The sequence below is a fragment of the Nicotiana attenuata genome, unplaced genomic scaffold (assembly GCF_001879085.1).
Source record: "Nicotiana attenuata strain UT unplaced genomic scaffold, NIATTr2, whole genome shotgun sequence".
Taxonomy (NCBI): Eukaryota; Viridiplantae; Streptophyta; class Magnoliopsida; order Solanales; family Solanaceae; genus Nicotiana; species Nicotiana attenuata.
This window is the reverse complement of record NW_017670745.1, coordinates 182,173-199,624: the sequence shown is the minus strand read 5'-3', so window position 1 is coordinate 199,624 and position 17,452 is coordinate 182,173. Positions and strand designations below refer to the sequence as shown.

At 40.7% G+C, this 17,452-nt stretch overlaps 1 protein-coding gene across 1 annotated transcript; it reads left to right on the top strand.

Moving 5' to 3' along the window:
• The first annotated feature begins 10,018 nt into the window (after positions 1 to 10,018).
• LOC109242913 lies at positions 10,019 to 13,402 on the top strand. The gene is made up of 2 exons (XM_019409788.1): positions 10,019 to 11,845; positions 13,094 to 13,402. The coding sequence occupies exons 1-2, from the start codon at positions 10,019 to 10,021 to the stop codon at positions 13,400 to 13,402; spliced, it is 2,136 nt and encodes a 711-aa protein (XP_019265333.1).
• The last annotated feature ends 4,050 nt before the right edge of the window (positions 13,403 to 17,452 follow it).

The following is a 17,452-nucleotide window of genomic DNA, read 5'->3' as shown; positions in this document are numbered from 1 at the left end:
AACTATAATAACTGCTTCTCAAAAAGTGGGGTTTTCTTTTAATCATATGCTGGAGAGGATTATATTACTCCCTCCTTTAGTTTAGACGAGATACTTTGATTCGGCACCGAGTTTTAAAAAACTTATGATCTTAAAAGCTTAAGGGATAAAAGCTTTATGATGTTATGATATTTGTGGTTGTAAAAACTTCTCATTAAGCGTAAAATAAGTAAAATAAAGAGTTTACAATTAAATTATTTTCTATTATTAAAATGCATCATTTTTTTAAACGGACTAATAAAGAAAGTGAGTCATTTAAATTGAAATAAGAGTAGTATATTTTTACATTATTATAAAAAAATACATTATACATATGGGCAGGGGAAGGAAAAATGAAAGAAAAAAAATTATTAAGTGAAGAATCAAATCATTACCAACAAAGCGAAAGTTTAACGATTTTGGTTGTGAAAAATTATGCTTTTTAAGAAAAATTACTTTAACATTTTTTATTTTATTTTGATAAAGGAGCGACCCATCTTAAGGGCATACCTGAAGGGACTTACCTTGAGGACTCTTCTAGCAAAATCTATATGCACATATACATATAGAAAGAAATTATAGGAGAGAAAAATCAAAAAAGAAATAAAGTTTACTTTCAAAGTGTAAGATATGCATTGATTCATTAACGGGCATAACGATGCCCTCTCCTGGCACCATTTTTAGACCTAACAACAAACGAGCATACGAAGTAGAAAAAATTGATATTATCAGTATTTTAAATTTTAATTGAAGTATTGATATGATGTTAAGAATTGAGGTTATTATGACGGAGAATAGCTCCATACATTATTGTTGTCTGACTCAGTGTTATTAAAAGCGCTCGCTTCTCGCTTTAAGCGACGAAGCGAGGCGAGGCGCAGGGGTACGCTTTTCTGGAAAAAAAGCGACTCACGTTAGAAAAGCGCACGCTTTTCTCGCTTAAGCGAGAAGCGAGGCTTTAAGAAAAGCGATAAAAAGCTCGCTTAAGCGAGCAGAAGGCTGAAGCTAGGGCTTTTTTAAAAATTTTGGGCAAATAAACATACGCTCCAAAGGCATCTGTTACCAAAACATACGCTGGTCTTCTTCTCCAGCCCAGCGAACTCCAGCGACACTGCGACAGACCACTGCTGCTCCAAAACAGGTAAGTTTCTTCTTCTTCTTCTTCTTCTTCTTCTTCTTCTTCTTCTTCTTCTGTTCTTCTGTTCTTCTGTTCTTCTTCTTCTTCTTCTGTTCTTCTTCTTCTTCTTCTTCTTCTTCTTCTAGTCTTCTTCTTCCATTCTTCTGTTCTTCTTCTTCATGCTCTGTTTTCTGTCTTCTTCTGTTATTCTTCTTCTCTTCTGTTTTTCTTTTAATTTTTTTCTCCAGATTAAGCGCTCATATTTTGCCCTAAATGACTTCTTTTTGTTCTGTTATTAAAAGTGTTCTTTATGCTCCGTTTTCTTCTGTTATGCTCTCTTTATGCTCTGTTTCTGTTATTAAAAGTGCAGTTTATGCTCTGTTTTCTGTTTAGGCAGTGAATTAATTGTTATTTTTTTTTGGTTGTTGATTGTAGTAAATTTAATTTGATTATTCAATGGCATCAAGACAAAAAAGAGATCCAACTTGGGCGTATGGAGTTGCAGTTGGCAATAATAACTCAAGAGTGCAAATGTATCTTTTGTCAAAAAATTTATAACGGTGGAATACATCGTCACAAGAGACATCTAATCGGTGGTTTTAGAGATGTCAAAGAATGTCCAAGTGTTCCGGTTACTGTTAAGAAAGAAATGAGAGATTATGTTGAGAAAAAAAAATGAGTTAAAAAATCCAATGAGCCATGGAGCATCTATGATTAATCTTCTTGATGAAGATAGTCAAATGGATGAGGATGACGATGAAGTCAATGATATAATGAGGCCACCTCCCTCTAAAGCTCAAAGAAAGAATTCAACAAGTGGAAGTGGATCATCCACCGCCGGTAGCAATGTGAAAGGTCCTCTTAATTTTTTTTCCTCACAAAAACCAAATGAAAAGAGAAAGGGTGAAGCTGTTGACCTAGAATCTTGTAGGAAGAGTTTGAGGGAGCGTGCTGTAGATGCTTTTGCAAGGTGGATGTATGATGCGGGGCTCCCTTTTAATTGTGTGAATTACACCGATAGTTTTGGGGAATTCATTGAGGCCGTTGGCCAATATGGCCCGGGAATGAAGCCCCCTACCTATCACGAAGTAAGAGTTCCTTGTCTAAAAAAGGAGGTGGAGAAGACAGACAAGATTGTCGAGGAGCATAAGGCGCAATGGAAAGCTTATAGTTGTTCCATTATGATGGACAAATGGACCGCAAAAAATGGAAAAATGGTCATTAATGTTTTGGTGAATTCTCCGAGAGGTAGTGTGTTTCTTGAATCTTATGATGCTAGTGACTCCTCAACCAATTCCAATAAAATGTTCAACTTGTTTGAGAAGACAATATTGAAAGTTGGATCGAAAAATGTGGTTCAAGTTGTTACTGATAACGAAAGTGAGAATAAAAAAGCGGGTGACATGTTGAAAGGAGTTTTCCCAAGTATTTATTGGACTCCTTGTGCTGCACATTGTATCAACTTGATTTTTGGTGACATTTTCAAGTTAGCCCCATATTCTACAGGTGAACAAGTGGTTCTTATTTTCTATTTTAAGTTTTTAACCTTCATGTTAATTGCTTATACTTATTAACTATGAAATTTGACTTCCTACAGTTTTTACTAAGGCGATCAAGATACATTCTTACATTAGTCAAAGGCCGTTTTTGTTGAACATGATGAGGAGATACACAAAAGAAAGAAATTTGGTGAAACCAGCTAAGACAAGATTCGAAACAGCTCTCTTGACCTTGCATAGCTTTTACCTGCAAAAGCAAAATTTGCGAACCATGTTCTTGTCAACCGAATGGAGTGAGAGTACCTATGCAAAGGAAGCTCTTGGGAAAGAAGTTGCGAGATTTGCTATTAGTCCTACTTTTTGGAATGACACTGTACAAGCACTTAAAGTTGGTAATCCTTTGGTTACTGTACTTCGTATGGTGGATGGGGAGAAAAAACCACCAATGGGATACATTTATGAAGCCATGGATAGGGCTAAAGAAGCTATTGAGAATGCATTTGATCATGATAGGAGGAAATATGAGAGAGTGTTTCAAATCATTGATAAAAGGTGGGATGATCAGCTTCATCAACCTTTACATGCAGCAGGGCATATTTTGAACCCTGGATTGTTTTACACAAACAATGAGAACAAGACTTTAGATTTAAACGTTTGGAAGGGGTATCATGCATGTGTTGCGAAGTTGGTGCCAGATGAAGCGATGCAAGACAAAATAGGGTAAGAGCTTGGTGTGTATATGCAAGCCGATGGAATTCTTGGATTAGCTTCGGCCATTAGAGGCAGAACCAAATTGGCACCAGGTGAGCAACTTTTTTCAATTGTTTTCCTCTTTAGAGCTTTAACTTTCAAGTTATTAACTTCTAAAATAATACTTTTACAGTTGAATGGTGGATGCAATTTGGTTATGAAGTTCCAAACTTGCAACAATTTGCTATTATCAAAGCTTAACTTGTAGCTCATCTGGATGCGAGAGAAATTGGAGTGTTTATGAACATGTGAGAAGCTATATTACATTATTACTAAATTAAAGTTTATCTCAATTGTCCTAAGTACTCCTCTTAGTTACTTTCTACATCTTATTATGCAGATTCATACTAAGAAGAGGAACAGGCTTGAGCTAAAGAAACTTAATGATCTCGTGTTCGTAAAATATAATAGAACATTGGCTCGTCGTTACAAAGCTCGCAATATCATTGATCCAATTTTATTGGATAGCATTGATGAAGCAAATGATGGTTAACCGGAGGCCCCGAAAATCATGAAGAAGAAGAAGAAGTGTTTGAAGGAGAAGGTCTCACTTTTGGTCATGTTGCTATGGCAAGTGGAGTTGAAGAGAATGTTTATGGTTTTAGGGGAAGTACTTTAAGGAGCAAAGAAAGAGTATCTACAAGTACAAGTACAAGTACAAGTAGAACCCTAATTAATGAAGCCTCCGATGAAGAAGAAGAAGATGATGACCAATATAATAACTCGAACATGATGACACTTCAAGAGTTTAGAGATCTTTTTGAAGAATAGGATGTTGCTCCTTTTGTGGTTTTGTTTTGCATTTGCTTAAGATATTATGACTTTTGAGGATTATTCACTATCTAGTTTTAGTATCTATTATGAAACATTTGCTTAATATGTTATTTTTAATGAGTTCTTAGCCATTTATCTATGCTTATTTTTTTATGTGTTAAATTGCGCTTCACAGCAAAAAAGCACGCGCTTCGCTTCTCGCTTCTCGCTTCTGTGAAGCGAGGCCTCGCCGCTTTTTTTGCTCTTAACGCTTTCCAAAATACTGGTCTGACCAAGAAATATGACTTTGGGTAAACTATTATATTTATATAATAAAGTGTTAAACTTAGTTAATAATAATATTTCTAAATATAAACTATGAGAATGTGGCTAACGTGTAGACAGATCTAGCAGAGAGTTGATAGTAGCATTCAGTGAGTATCTCAAAACGTATGAATAATAATGGAGGAGTAACTAGCAATAAATCGCAACAAATGACATTTATGTAAATAGGAGAAGGGGTTCACCCAATAAACACCGAACTAGGTGATTGTTCCTCCTGACAATGATGAGTGACAGATAGATCTTAGGACATTCGAAATATCCTTGGATCTGATGAAAAAGTGTTGAATAATACGAGCAAGAATCTTGATAAAAAGGTAATCTTTGTATCTTTGCAAGAGAGAGAGAGAATCTCTTAGTAAAGTCTGCTCTTATCACAATGAATATCACATGCTTTTGGTCATTCTCCTTTTTCCTATTTGAACGGGACATACCCTCAACAAAACCCTAATAGTACAAGTGCAGAGAATATTCAATGGAATATTCTCTTTAATAGCATATTCTAATAAACTAGCTGTTACAGTTCTTTCTGCGTTGCTCGACCTCGACCATCGCTAGCATCTCGACCACAAGCATTACTATTTCCTGGTCGACCTCGGCTGACTCTTTTCTCGATGTTACTTTGCCCAAGTACTGAGACAAATTTCGACCTATATAGTTAGTTCCTCCGCTTATCAAGGTCGGCCTCAGACGACCTTGAGGAGCGGATTCTGTTTATTGTAGTTGGAAAAATTGGACGAGCAAGTCGAGTAGTGGCGTTTCAGACGAGATGAAAACATGACATTTTGTGAGCCGCAACCTTCGGGGTCACATCGTTCCTACTTCAGAATGATGTCATGACATCACGCGTCATTCTGGCGCATTTTCCCGATGTTTTGCATCGTTTCCCGTGCATCTGCCGCTTTGGTACCGGTGCCGGGTAATGATGGCTTGATTTCTCGGTTGTGACGTTAGAATTCTTATAAATAGGGGTGTGGGTGTATTCATTCATACTTTACGCATCATTTGTATTGAATCCCTGCATCTCCTTCTTCCCCCATTATTTGTCTCCTTTACCTATTTCGCAGATTTCAGTTGCTTTTTTCTTCTTCACTCAAGTTGCTTTTTAATCTTTCTTACACTTCGAATATCCTCTCTTTCGTAGAACTATGTCTAATGTGTCTTCTAGTCCTAATGAGGAAAACTACCCAATCCCCTTGGCGACAATTTTTCCTCCTCATGCAGGGGGTGTCTCTGTTGCCATTGAGGATGAGGACTTCCCTACGGTGGAGGAGATAGTTCCTCGTAACGGGAAATCAGGTGTGACTTCTCAAAGACGCCTGAGGCTGAGCCCGAGGTTTCCGAGTCGGGGATGAAGGAGGTTGACTTACTAGAGTTTAGGGCAAAATTTGATATTCCTACTCGCATCGAGTTGGTCCCTGCAGGGCGGGATACAGTGCAGGTCCACCGCCCTGGGTAATGCGCGTTCTACGCCTACACTTTCCATGTTGGTTACACTCTCCCTCTTCTCCCACTGGCCGAGGAGTTTTTTCGCTTTTATGGCGTTTGCCTGGCTCAGCTTTCACCATACATCTACAAGCTCATCGGGATGCTTTTAAAGTTCGCAGAATTGGCCGGGGTCGAGATTACAGTTCGGCATCTTATGCATCTCTTCGCCCGTAGTTTCTTTAGGGAGACGGTGTTTTATCTTCGCCATCGTGGGAATAAGTTCCTGGTAGTAAAGATGGACGACAAGGGTAATCGTCAGTTCTGGCACAACTTCTTCTTCGTCAGAACCGAAGACGTGGTGGCTAATACGGATGATTTCCCCGAAACTTGGAACCACACTCGTAATTGCAATTTTCTCGAGGCATTTTGTTGTATTTTCTCAAACTAGTGTTCTAATCTTTTGCTCCTCTCTTATGTAGCAAGGACTATGTGTAACACCCCATAAATTTGAATTAGTTGTGGATGCATTAAATGAGTATTCATGTGATGGTTATTAATTGGTTATGATAATAAGTGTACGAGGCATATCATAAGTGATTTGGGGTCCAAGGAGAGGCCTAAGTCTAAGGCAAGTTGAAAATTACATGATAGACTAAAAATTCCAAATGAGTATGCACAAGACCTCACTTTGGATAGCATATCTACATGTATATAAGGAGTCATGTGATGCACAACCTATCAAATTAAATCTCTTTGAGTCTAGTTTCCAACGCATCAAACCGTTCGTCATTTGGAGGTGTATACAGAAAATTCTGACCGTTTTCGTGTCCCTTCCATCGCTAGTGTCCTGGGTAGCGCCGGGCGCTAGCCGTGGCGCCGAGAATTTTTGAGATACTGGAAACTGCACCACAGGCAGCGCCCAGCGCCACCTGTGGCACCCGAAACACTATATACTCAATTCGGGGTTCATTTTTACCCATTTATCTTGGCCGAACTTTGGGGTCTTCCTTCACCCTCTCAAGAGCACCAACTCCTATCATCTTCAAGGTAAGCAATATCCATCAACTTGGTGTGAAATTCCATCATTCTTACACTAGTATTGATGAAATCTACTCATAAAACACATAGAACTTCAAGAAATTCCTTCAAGAACTCAAAAGAGGGTTTTGCAAGATTTCTTCCAAAAGGTAATCCTACACCCTTAGACTTACATGTATGAATTTATTATGGGTATATGAGTGTGAATTAAGTATTGGGACTCTTGGTGCGGTGATTAGAATCCATAAGTTCCCAATATAGATACATAATTATTGTAGAGATTGAAAGGTGATTATTTGATGGAATTTTATTGGTTGAGTGTAGATGGATTATCATACATATGATGTTGGAAGTTATAAATTGGTCAATCATGATGGTGGGATAAATTGTTGATGAATGGTGGTAGTTAGATGAATTAATTATATGACGATGAAATGTAGAGATTTATGCCTACAAGGTGTTTGATAATATGCCTAAATGGCTTAAGTTATGGAATTGTTACTAATATTGGGTTCCATTGGATGTTGCTATTGTATATTGAAGGTTCTTAGTATTGTGGATCATTGTAGTATCACTAAGGGGTGAAATTGAGGTATGTAAGGCTAACTTTTTACGTTTGGGAATGTCTATGATTCTCCCTACGTCCCATTTATCATGACCATTACTAGTTTCCTCAGAAAGTAATTATGCCTTGGTTCCATGAATAGTAGTAGAACTTCTATTCTCTAGATGGCATAGCTTCATAATCATTCAATATTCTATGAGTTTCAGTTATGACAAATCAACTTATTATGAATACTCATCTCAGTCTAAGCCTATTCACTATTCTAGTATCATGTAACTCAGTATGGTTCTTGTTTCAGTATCATGTATTGCAGTATGATTCTCAGTTCCTGATTCTAAATTCCTGATGTTGAACACCTGTATTTGGGCCTGAGGCCGTAGTTTATGCTTTATGCATTTTTGGGCCTGAGGCCGTAGTTATGTATACGTATCCTTGGGTCTGAGGCCGTAGCTTGTGCGCACACACACACACACACACAGATATATACATATATATATATATATATATTGGGCCCGAGGCCGTAGTTTATCAGTTAAACAGGTTGTTCATCATTCAGAAGAGGGAGTATTCATATCCTTGCTTCCTTGTTCAATTATCAGTTTATCAGCTAGTAGTTCAGTTTCAGTTTCAGCATTTTTAATTCTTTCTTTCAGTTGCTTTACATACCAGTGCAATTCAAATGTACTGACGTCCCTTTTTGCCCGGGGCCTGCATCTCGCGATGCAGGTAACGATTTTTAGGTTGACGATTCTGCTTGCTAGGAGATCTCGGATCAGCTATTAGTGAGCCCCAATCTTTCGGGGCCTTATTTCTTTGTTATAGTCATTATAGTATTTCAGTTAATAAGGTATACCGGGGACCTTGTCCCGGTAAACAGTTAGCATTTTTAGTATTCTTTAGAGGCTTCGTAGACTATAACCCAGTCAGTCAGATATTAGCAGGCTTTCATGTGTTAACCTTGTCGGCTACTTGTTTATACTTGCAGACCTTTTAGTAATTTCTGTATCTATGATATTTCGGTTAGACTCTTTAGCAGATTATCATGTTTTATATTTACCTCTAGCCCATAACTATACCACATGTATATTCAGCCATACAGTTGGTTCGCTTGGTCACATGCAGTCAGGCACCGAGTGTCGTGTCACGTCCAGGCCCAGGTTTGGGGCGTGACACAAACACTCCGCTTGGATATCCTACCATCTCAGCTCACTTTGCTGGAACACCTTCTGAGGTTTGCCCCCAGATGTTGATTTCAGGCGTGGCCTCCAATATATTTACTGCGCCACCTTCTTCGGCCACGGCACAACCCACTTTGCCCAGGCCAAGCTTTGATCCATCATCTTTCACCTTCCAAGGACCATCGTTTCCACTAGAACCTACCCAGTTCACTACCAATTCTTACCCTCAGCAACCCCGGTATGAGTTTACCGCGGGACAGGAGAAAACTATAAAGAACCCCGAGCAGGAGGTAATTACCCGAAAAATGAGGAGCATGGAGCAGAGCCTTAAAAACATACAGGGTTTGAGCGGATAAAAGAGCGTATCCTACGCTGATCTATGTATGTTCCCACATGTGCATTTACCCCTGGGTTTCAAGACCCCAAAGTTCGAAAAGTGTGACGGGCATGGGGATCCCATAGCCCACCTCAAAAGGCACTGCAATCAATTGCGAGGGGCCGGTGGAAAAGAGGAGCTTCTCATGGCTTATTTTAGAGAGAGCCTGGCCGGCATTGCATCTGAGTGGTACATGGATCAGGATATATCTCGTTGGCATATTTGGGATGATCTGGCTCGGGACTTTGTCAGGCAGTTTCAGTATAACATAGACATAGCTCCCGACAGGAATTCTCTATCAAACCTCAAGAAGAAGTCCTCGGAAAGTTTCCAAGAATATGCTGTTAAATGGCTCGAACAAGCGGCCAGGGTCAAGCCTCCGATGGATGAAACGAAAATGGTTAGTGTTTTTCTTCAAGCCCAAAAGGCTGACTACTTTCAGAATATGATGTCCGCAATGGGAAACTGTTTGCTGAGGCCATCAAGATTGGTGAGATGGTCGAGAATGGTCTAAAAACAGGGCGCATATTGAGCCATTCTGCCATAAGAGCTACATCCCAAGCAATTCAAGGCGGGTCCGTAGGTGTAGCGAACCGAAAGAAAAAGGAAGAAGTGGTATTAGCGACTTCAGGACCGAGAAACCCTCGTCCACCCAGACCTTACTTCCCTACAAGAACCACACAACATTATTATCCTCATCAGGATGTGGCCTATGCTATGGCCCCTCAGCCGTACGCCGTAATGAACGCCCAGCCATACGCTAGACCATAACAACAGTTCAACCAAAACCGAGCTCCATTTCCTAGAAATCAACCTCATCGCCAAGCCAAGTATAATCCCCAACCTCCACAAAATAACTTCCCCTACAATGCCCGTGCCCGAGAGCCACCTAGGATAGCAAACTTCACGCCTATTAGTGAGTCATATTCTAGCCTTTTCCCTAAACTTGTCCAAATGGGTTTGTTGCAACCCGTACCCCAAACCAGGCAGAACCTAGAGTCGCCTTCTTACCGACCCGGTACTCGATGTGCCTATCATTCTGGGGCTGAAGGACATGATACTGAAGATTGTTGGACTCTGAAAAGGGCTGTTGAAAACCTCATAGAACAAAAACGAATAGTGCTGAAGGATGAGAAAGTTCCTAATGTGACCAACAACCCGTTGCCGGCTCACAACAACGGGCCGGTCATTGGAATGATTTGCGAAGACAAGGAGTTTGATCCGGCTTTGAAAGCCATCATTGCAATCGCTGATGTCGAGAAAAATCCAAAGACTGTTGCAAAGCAAGACAAGGGGGAGAAGAAGAGTAAACCCACCCCTCAAAATACAGAAAAGACAGTGGAAACCAAAACTGGGGCAGTACCCCCAAAAGATGCCATTCTTTATCTCCCACGGGGGCACAGGAAAGAGCAAAAGACATTGAGCCCTCCAAGAAGGTTCGAGCTGAACAAGGGACCCAAGATGTACGTGCCTAAGGGAACCTATGTGGTGCGGGGGCCAGTAATTTCACCAAGGCTGAATGAGCCTGTGGTTATTGGCTGCGCACTGCAGAGGCCCATGACAGACCCTACTGTCGTTCCATGGAATTACAGCAAGACGGTAGTAACTTACAAAGGAAAAGAGGTCTTAGGAGAAGCGAATGAAACTAAACCAGCTGAGAAATACCTTAACTTGGAGGAATTGAACAAAGCCAAGAAGAAACGCTTCTCGATCCAAAAGCTAGTTAGTGCCGAAGAAGCTGAAGAATTCTTCCGCAAAATGAAAGCTGCGGACTACGAGGTAATAGACCAACTTCGAGAGTCTCCTTCACAGGTTTCACTCCTGTCCTTATTGGTAAGCTCAGCCGAGCATCAGAAAGTATTGATAAAAACCCTCAACGAGGCTTATGTCCCGATTAAAACCATTATTGAACAACTGGAGAGGATGGCGGAAAGATTCTTCGCGGTCAATCAGATTTCTTTCAGCAAGAACGATTTGCCCCCGGAAGGGGCCACCCACAACAATGCCCTTCACTTGACAGTTAAATGCGAGGGGTACTATGTGAAAAGAGTCATGCTGGATGGCGGATCCGGAGTTGATATCTGTCCTCTCTCAACTTTGCAAACAATGGAGATTGGGACTGAGAGAATCAGGCCAAACAATGTCTGTGTGCCTGACTTTGATGGCATCAAGAGAGACACCATAGGTGAGATCGATTTGATCTTGACTATCAGTCTTGTGAATTTCGAGGAGACCTTTCAGGTCCTAGACATGGACACTTCGTATAATTTCCTCCTGGGAAGGCCCTGGATTTATGCGGCGGGGGTCGTACCTTCCACTCTCCACCAGATGATGAAATTTGAACCCGAAGATCAGGAAAATGTGGTTCACGGAGAGGACGAGCAATCAATTTATCGGGACCTGTCAGTCCCATGTCTTGAAGGAAGGGAAGGTAGCGAACATATAGTCTATCAAGCCTTCGAGGTCGTGGTCGCAAACCAATGTGAAGAAGGAAGCCCGTGTCCTCAACCCTTTCTCTCAAATGCATCAATCATGGTTGCCAAGGAAATGATCAGACATGGATATAAGCCCGGGAAGGGGCTCAGGACATCATTACAAGGAATAACAGAACCTATCACTTTGGCTGCTAGCGAGAAGTTCTTTGGTGTAGGCTTTCAGGCCACGTCAGCTGATGAAACATGGGCAAATGAGCGGAAGAACAATGGCTGGGTCTTGCCTCAGCCGATCCCGCATCTGTTTGAAACATTCTTCAAGCCCAAGTACGAAGAAGAAGAAGATGAGGCATTCACGGCCGAGGAAATTGAAGAAATCTGTGGGGCTATGAGACAGATGTTGTACAAAACCCACATGGTTCAGCCAGGAGAAGGCTCGAACACCGCTGAGGTGCTATATATGGGACCCAATGCCAAGTTGCAAAACTAGAAGGCTACTCCATTCCCAGTCAGGCAGGAATCCCGGTAGTCCAGTCCTGCCACTTTTTCTACATCACGAGTTATTTCAGGGTGTAACTCGGATGTTTCTTTTAGTTTCCTGTCTTTAAATTCCAATGTAAACCCTATTATCTTCCAAATTCAATGAAATGAAATCAATATTTCATCGTTCATCTCTCTTTATTCTTTCTGATTTTTGTTACTTTTTCTTATTTCTTCTTTCAGTTCTAGTATTGCGGCTTTAAATAACATGACATTCTTGTGGACTTCATGCCCAGATCCAAACATGCTGTCTAATTGTGAAATAATGAATCAAGAACCGAAATATGATAAAGAAGAGGCTTTTAGGGAAATAAATTGAGAATTGGAACAATTTGAGAATAAACCTAAGCCGAACTTAAATAAAACCGAGCCGGTTAATTTGGGTAGTTCTGAAGAAGTCCAAGAAACCAAAATAAGTATGCACACAGATGAAGGAACCAGGGACGCATTGATCCAATTTTTGTTTGAATTCAAAGATGTGTTTGCTTGGTCCTACGATGACATGCCAGGATTAAGTGTCGATTTGGTGGTCCACAAGTTGCCGACCTACCCCGATTATCCCCCTGTTCAGCAAAAATAGAGGAAGTTCAAAACTGATATCAGTGACAAGATTAAGGGAGAGGTCACAAAATAGTTGAAGGCAGGAGTGATCCAAGTGGTCCGATACACCACATGGCTGGCTAATGTAGTTCCTGTGCCAAAGAAAGACGGGAAAACCCGGGTGTGCGTTGATTACCGAGATCTGAACAAAGCAAGTCCCAAGGACAATTTCCCTCTACCAAATATCCACATCCTTTTTGATAACTGTGCCAAACATGAGATACAGTCTTTCGTGGATTGCTATGTAGGATATCACCAGGTGTTGATGGATGAAGAGGATGCGGAAAAGACAGTCTTCACCACACCCTGGGGCACCTACTGTTACAGGGTCATGCCTTTTGGTTTGAAGAATGCCGGGGCAACTTATATGAGGGCCATGACTTCCATATTTCATGATATGATGCACCAAGAAATCGAGGTGTATGTGGACGATGTGATCATCAAATCCAGGACACAGGACGACCACGTTCGGGACCTGAGAAAGTTTTTTGAGCGGTTGCGTAAGTATGATTTGAAGCTAAATCCGGCTAAATGTGCATTTGGGGTTCCGTATGGCAAACTCTTGGGATTTATATTCAGTCGGAAGGGCATCGAGCTAGACCCAACAAAGATAAAGTCTATTCGGCTTCGGTTTTTCTACACAAACAATACTGCTGAGTATGAGGCCTTCATTATAGGTATGAATATGGCAATCGACCAAGATGTTGAAGAACTATTGATCATGGGGGATTCGGACTTGATTATCCGACAAGCTCAGGGTGAATGAGAAACCCGGGATGTCAAGCTTATTCCCTACAGACAACATGTGGAAGATCTTAGCAAGCGGTTCAAGTTAGTTGAGATCAGGTACATTCCTCGTTTTCACAATGAGTTAGCCGATGCACTCGCTACTTTGGCCTCGATGTTGCCTTATCCGGGCAATCTCCACATTGACCCGCTGGAAATCCAAATCTGAGAAAGGCATGGTTACTGCAATACGGTTGAGATGGAACCAATTGTTCAGCCATGGTATCATGATATCAAGAGATTTCTAAAAACGAAGGAATATCCCGAGCAAGCCAATGGAGACCAAAAGAGAGCCATTAGGAGACTCGCCGGCAGTTTCTTCTTGAGCGGCGAGGTCTTATACAAAAGGACTCCAGATCTCAATTTGCTACGATGTGTGGATGCCGAAGAGGCCAGAAGAATCATGTATGAAGTGCACGCGGGAGTGTGTGGACCCCACATGAATGGGTACGTCTTGGCAAAGAAAATCCTTCGAGCGGGCTATTACTGGATGACTATAGAAAAAGATTGCTTCAGCTTTTTCCGGAAATGTCATCAGTGTCAGGTGCACGGCGATCTGATCCAAGCACCACCTACAGAACTACATCCCATGTCAGCACCGTGGCCGTTGGTTGCCTGGGGTATGGACGTCATTGGGCCGATCGAGCCAAAAGCTTCAAATGGGCATAGATTCATATTGGTCGCTATCGACTACTTCAAAAAGTGGGTTGAAGCAATTACTTTCAAATCTCTCATTAAGAAAGCAGTGGTAGACTTCGTGCACTCCAATATCATCTGTCGTTTTGGTATTCCTGCAACTATCATTACGGATAGTGCTGCAAACTTAAATAGTCACTTGATGAGGGAGATATGTGAGCAGTTTAAGATCACGCATCGAAACTCTACTCCTTATTGGCCCAAAGCCAATGGTGATGTCGAAGCAGCAAATAAGAACATCAAGAAGATTCTGAGAAAGATGATCCAAAGTTCCAGGCAATGGCATGAAAAGTTACTATTTCCATTATTGGGATATCGCACTACTGTACGCACATCAGTCGAAGCAACCCCATACTTATTGGTTTACGGCACTGAAGCCGTAATACCCGCAGAAGTTGAAATCCCTTCTCTTCGGATCATTGTTGCCTTTTGCCAACATAAGGTCTCCACTCCCTAGTTGAGATTATTTTAGACATAGGGTCTCCACTGCTTCTTGCAAGGTTGCTTTGGATTGCACCTGTTTCATGTTGTCAAACAAAGAACAATTGTTAGTTTGAAACGGTGGTTGGTTTTGTGGCCTTGATTGTTTTGATCATTTGATCTCGGCCCAACTCTTTTGGTGAGAATCTCTGTTGCTTCCTGGCTTTCTGAAGATTGATCTCTCTTCTAAAACCGAGGAACTCAACTTTCCAAAATTTCTCATGACGGTTCACCCGTATGGGGATTTGGCCCTTTCATCTTATTCTGCCTCTGTGGGCACTTGACTTTGGATTTCTTTTATTTTCAATAATTTTGACTTCAGAGCATCGGCCATCATGGCCAGGCGGGATCGACTTGATGCGCCCGCTGAGGCTGGGTGCTTTTCTTTGGATTTGGCTTTTATTAAGCATAACCCTGTAAAACCAATCTTGCCACCTTTTCTTTGTATTAGTTTCAGGACAGAGTTAGACCGAAAGGGATTCAAAGAAAAGCAAACAAAGGACAAGAAAGTGAATTTAAAGAGAAGTGTCCCTTTCGGGGAGGACAGAAGGACTTATCTGGAGTGCATGCAGACTTCAATAGACATGACATGCTTCTTGGACTGGATACCCAATCTGCACAACTATCCAACTTCTCATAAACCCATTACGACCCGTTATTTAAAACCGAGAAACTTTGCCAGGACTCTTTCAATGCCAATGGTGGTGAGGGATTTCTACTTTTCAATCAACGACGCCCTTTGCGGGTTTTCGCCAATCGACCTCTCTCATTTCTCTTCTCACCGTCGCCTTATAGTTCTCTTTACGAGTTTTCACTTACAAGACTCTCTCATTTCAATTTCTCTGCTCACCATCGCCTTACGGTGCCCGTAGGTTTTCACCAATTAGACTCTCTCATTTTATTTCTCTTATCTTGATTGCATCGGGTTCAAACAACTGCGTTCTTCCAATTTTGAACACCTTTCACCGCTTGATCGGAAGGACTTGAACAAGGTTTGGGTCAAAAGAATTTGGATTGAATTATAACTTTGGAACCGTTCAAGCGGGATCATCGCCGAATCATTATAACATCTGCCCCAGTTTCACTTTTGAGGGGAAATTGGATTTTTTTTTGGTGTGACTGAACCCCAGAGAGAGGCTACACTCCCTAGTGCAATCCAAAGCAACCTTGCAAGGTCTCCACTCCCTAGTCGCTTTTTGCCAACATAGGGTCTCCACTCCCTAGTTGAGGTTTATTTTAGAAGGGTATCCACTCCCTAGTCGCCTTTTGCCAACATAGGGTCTCCACTCCCTATTTGAGATTGTTTTTAGACATAGGGTATCCACTCCCTAGTCACCTTTTGCCAACATAGGGTCTCCACTCCCTAGTTGAGATTACTTTAGACATAAGGTCTCCACTCCCTAGTCGCCTTTTGCCAACATAGGGTCTCCACTCCCTAGTTGAGATTATTTTAGACATAGGGTCTCCACTCCCTAGTCGCCTTTTGCCAACATAGTGTCTCCACTCCCTAGTTGAGATTATTTTAGACATAGGGTCTCCACTCCCTAGTCGCCTTTCCAACATAGGGTCTCCACTCCCTAATTAACTTTTAGTATAGATATAAGGATCCACTCCCCAATCCCTTTTTTCCAAGGATACACAATCCTGATTTTATTGCTTTCAATAAAGGAATAGTTTAGATTTTATTTACAAATAACTCACGAAATTTTCCTAGTGAAAATTGGGGCAGAAAAATTTCGTTCGTTTGTTTGTTTTGATGCCTGAATAGGTTTTCACCATGAGGGACAAGGTTTGAGATGACCAAAAGAATGAGTCTCAATCCAGAATAAAGAAAAGAAGAAAAAGAACAAAAAGAAGTTAACTCAAAGTGCAGAAGCGGAGAAAGATGCGGACTGCTCAAGATATGATTGAAGTCACAAGCTTCGCATGTCCCGCCTAGATCCAAAAGTTGAAGAATGAACCAACGGTCGCAGCTAATGAGCATCAAGATTCAGATCAGAGTCTGTAGGAAAAACCAGCCAAGACTCAAGATCAAGTTTCAGAAGGTTTATAGATAGGAATCTTGTAACTCATAGTTGATAGGCTTAGCTAGTTTAGCTTTTTATTTTCCATTTTGGTGTAATAAGGAGTTCAGCAAGCAGTAGCAGCAGCAACAGTGAAATCACAGCTTCTTGGTAGTCCCAGCTACCGAAACTTCCAAAACTACACTGACCTGATTCCTTTATAGCCAAAGATATGTAGGCAACCTCTTAAGCAAGGTTCGGTCAGGCTCTTTCCAGAAATGCTTCTCATGGAGTTTCAAACGGGCAAAAATCCCTCATAATTGCTCATTTTATCTTTGCCCAAAAACCCTTCGTGTCTCCGAGCAAAGAGGGGCAGCTGTGAGCACGTGATTTTTGCCCCACATGAATTACTCCTACAGAATTCCAAAGAAATAGATTTTTTCTTTTAATTGTCTATCATTTTAGGAATTATTGTAGAATTTTCTTAATTATTTGCATTTTTCTACGTATGTTTAATTTTATTTAATTCATGAAAATACAAAAATATATTGCATTTGCATTTAGGATTTTTTTTTTTACATTTTTTTAGGTTAATTAGTAAATTAGTTTTTTATAAAAATAAAAAATCAAAAAAATAACTCACTTTGCATTTTAACTTTTTAATTTTGAATTTTATAGTTTTTCTTTTAATTTAGGAGTTATTTAATTTTTGTAAATACTATGGCTATTAATTAGCTTAGTTTGGTAAATTAATTTAGTTTTAAGAGTTAATTAGGTTTTAATTTAATTTGAAAAGAAAAGAAAAATTGAAATTGAAAAAGAAAGGAATGAAAATAAACAAGGTTGTTTGA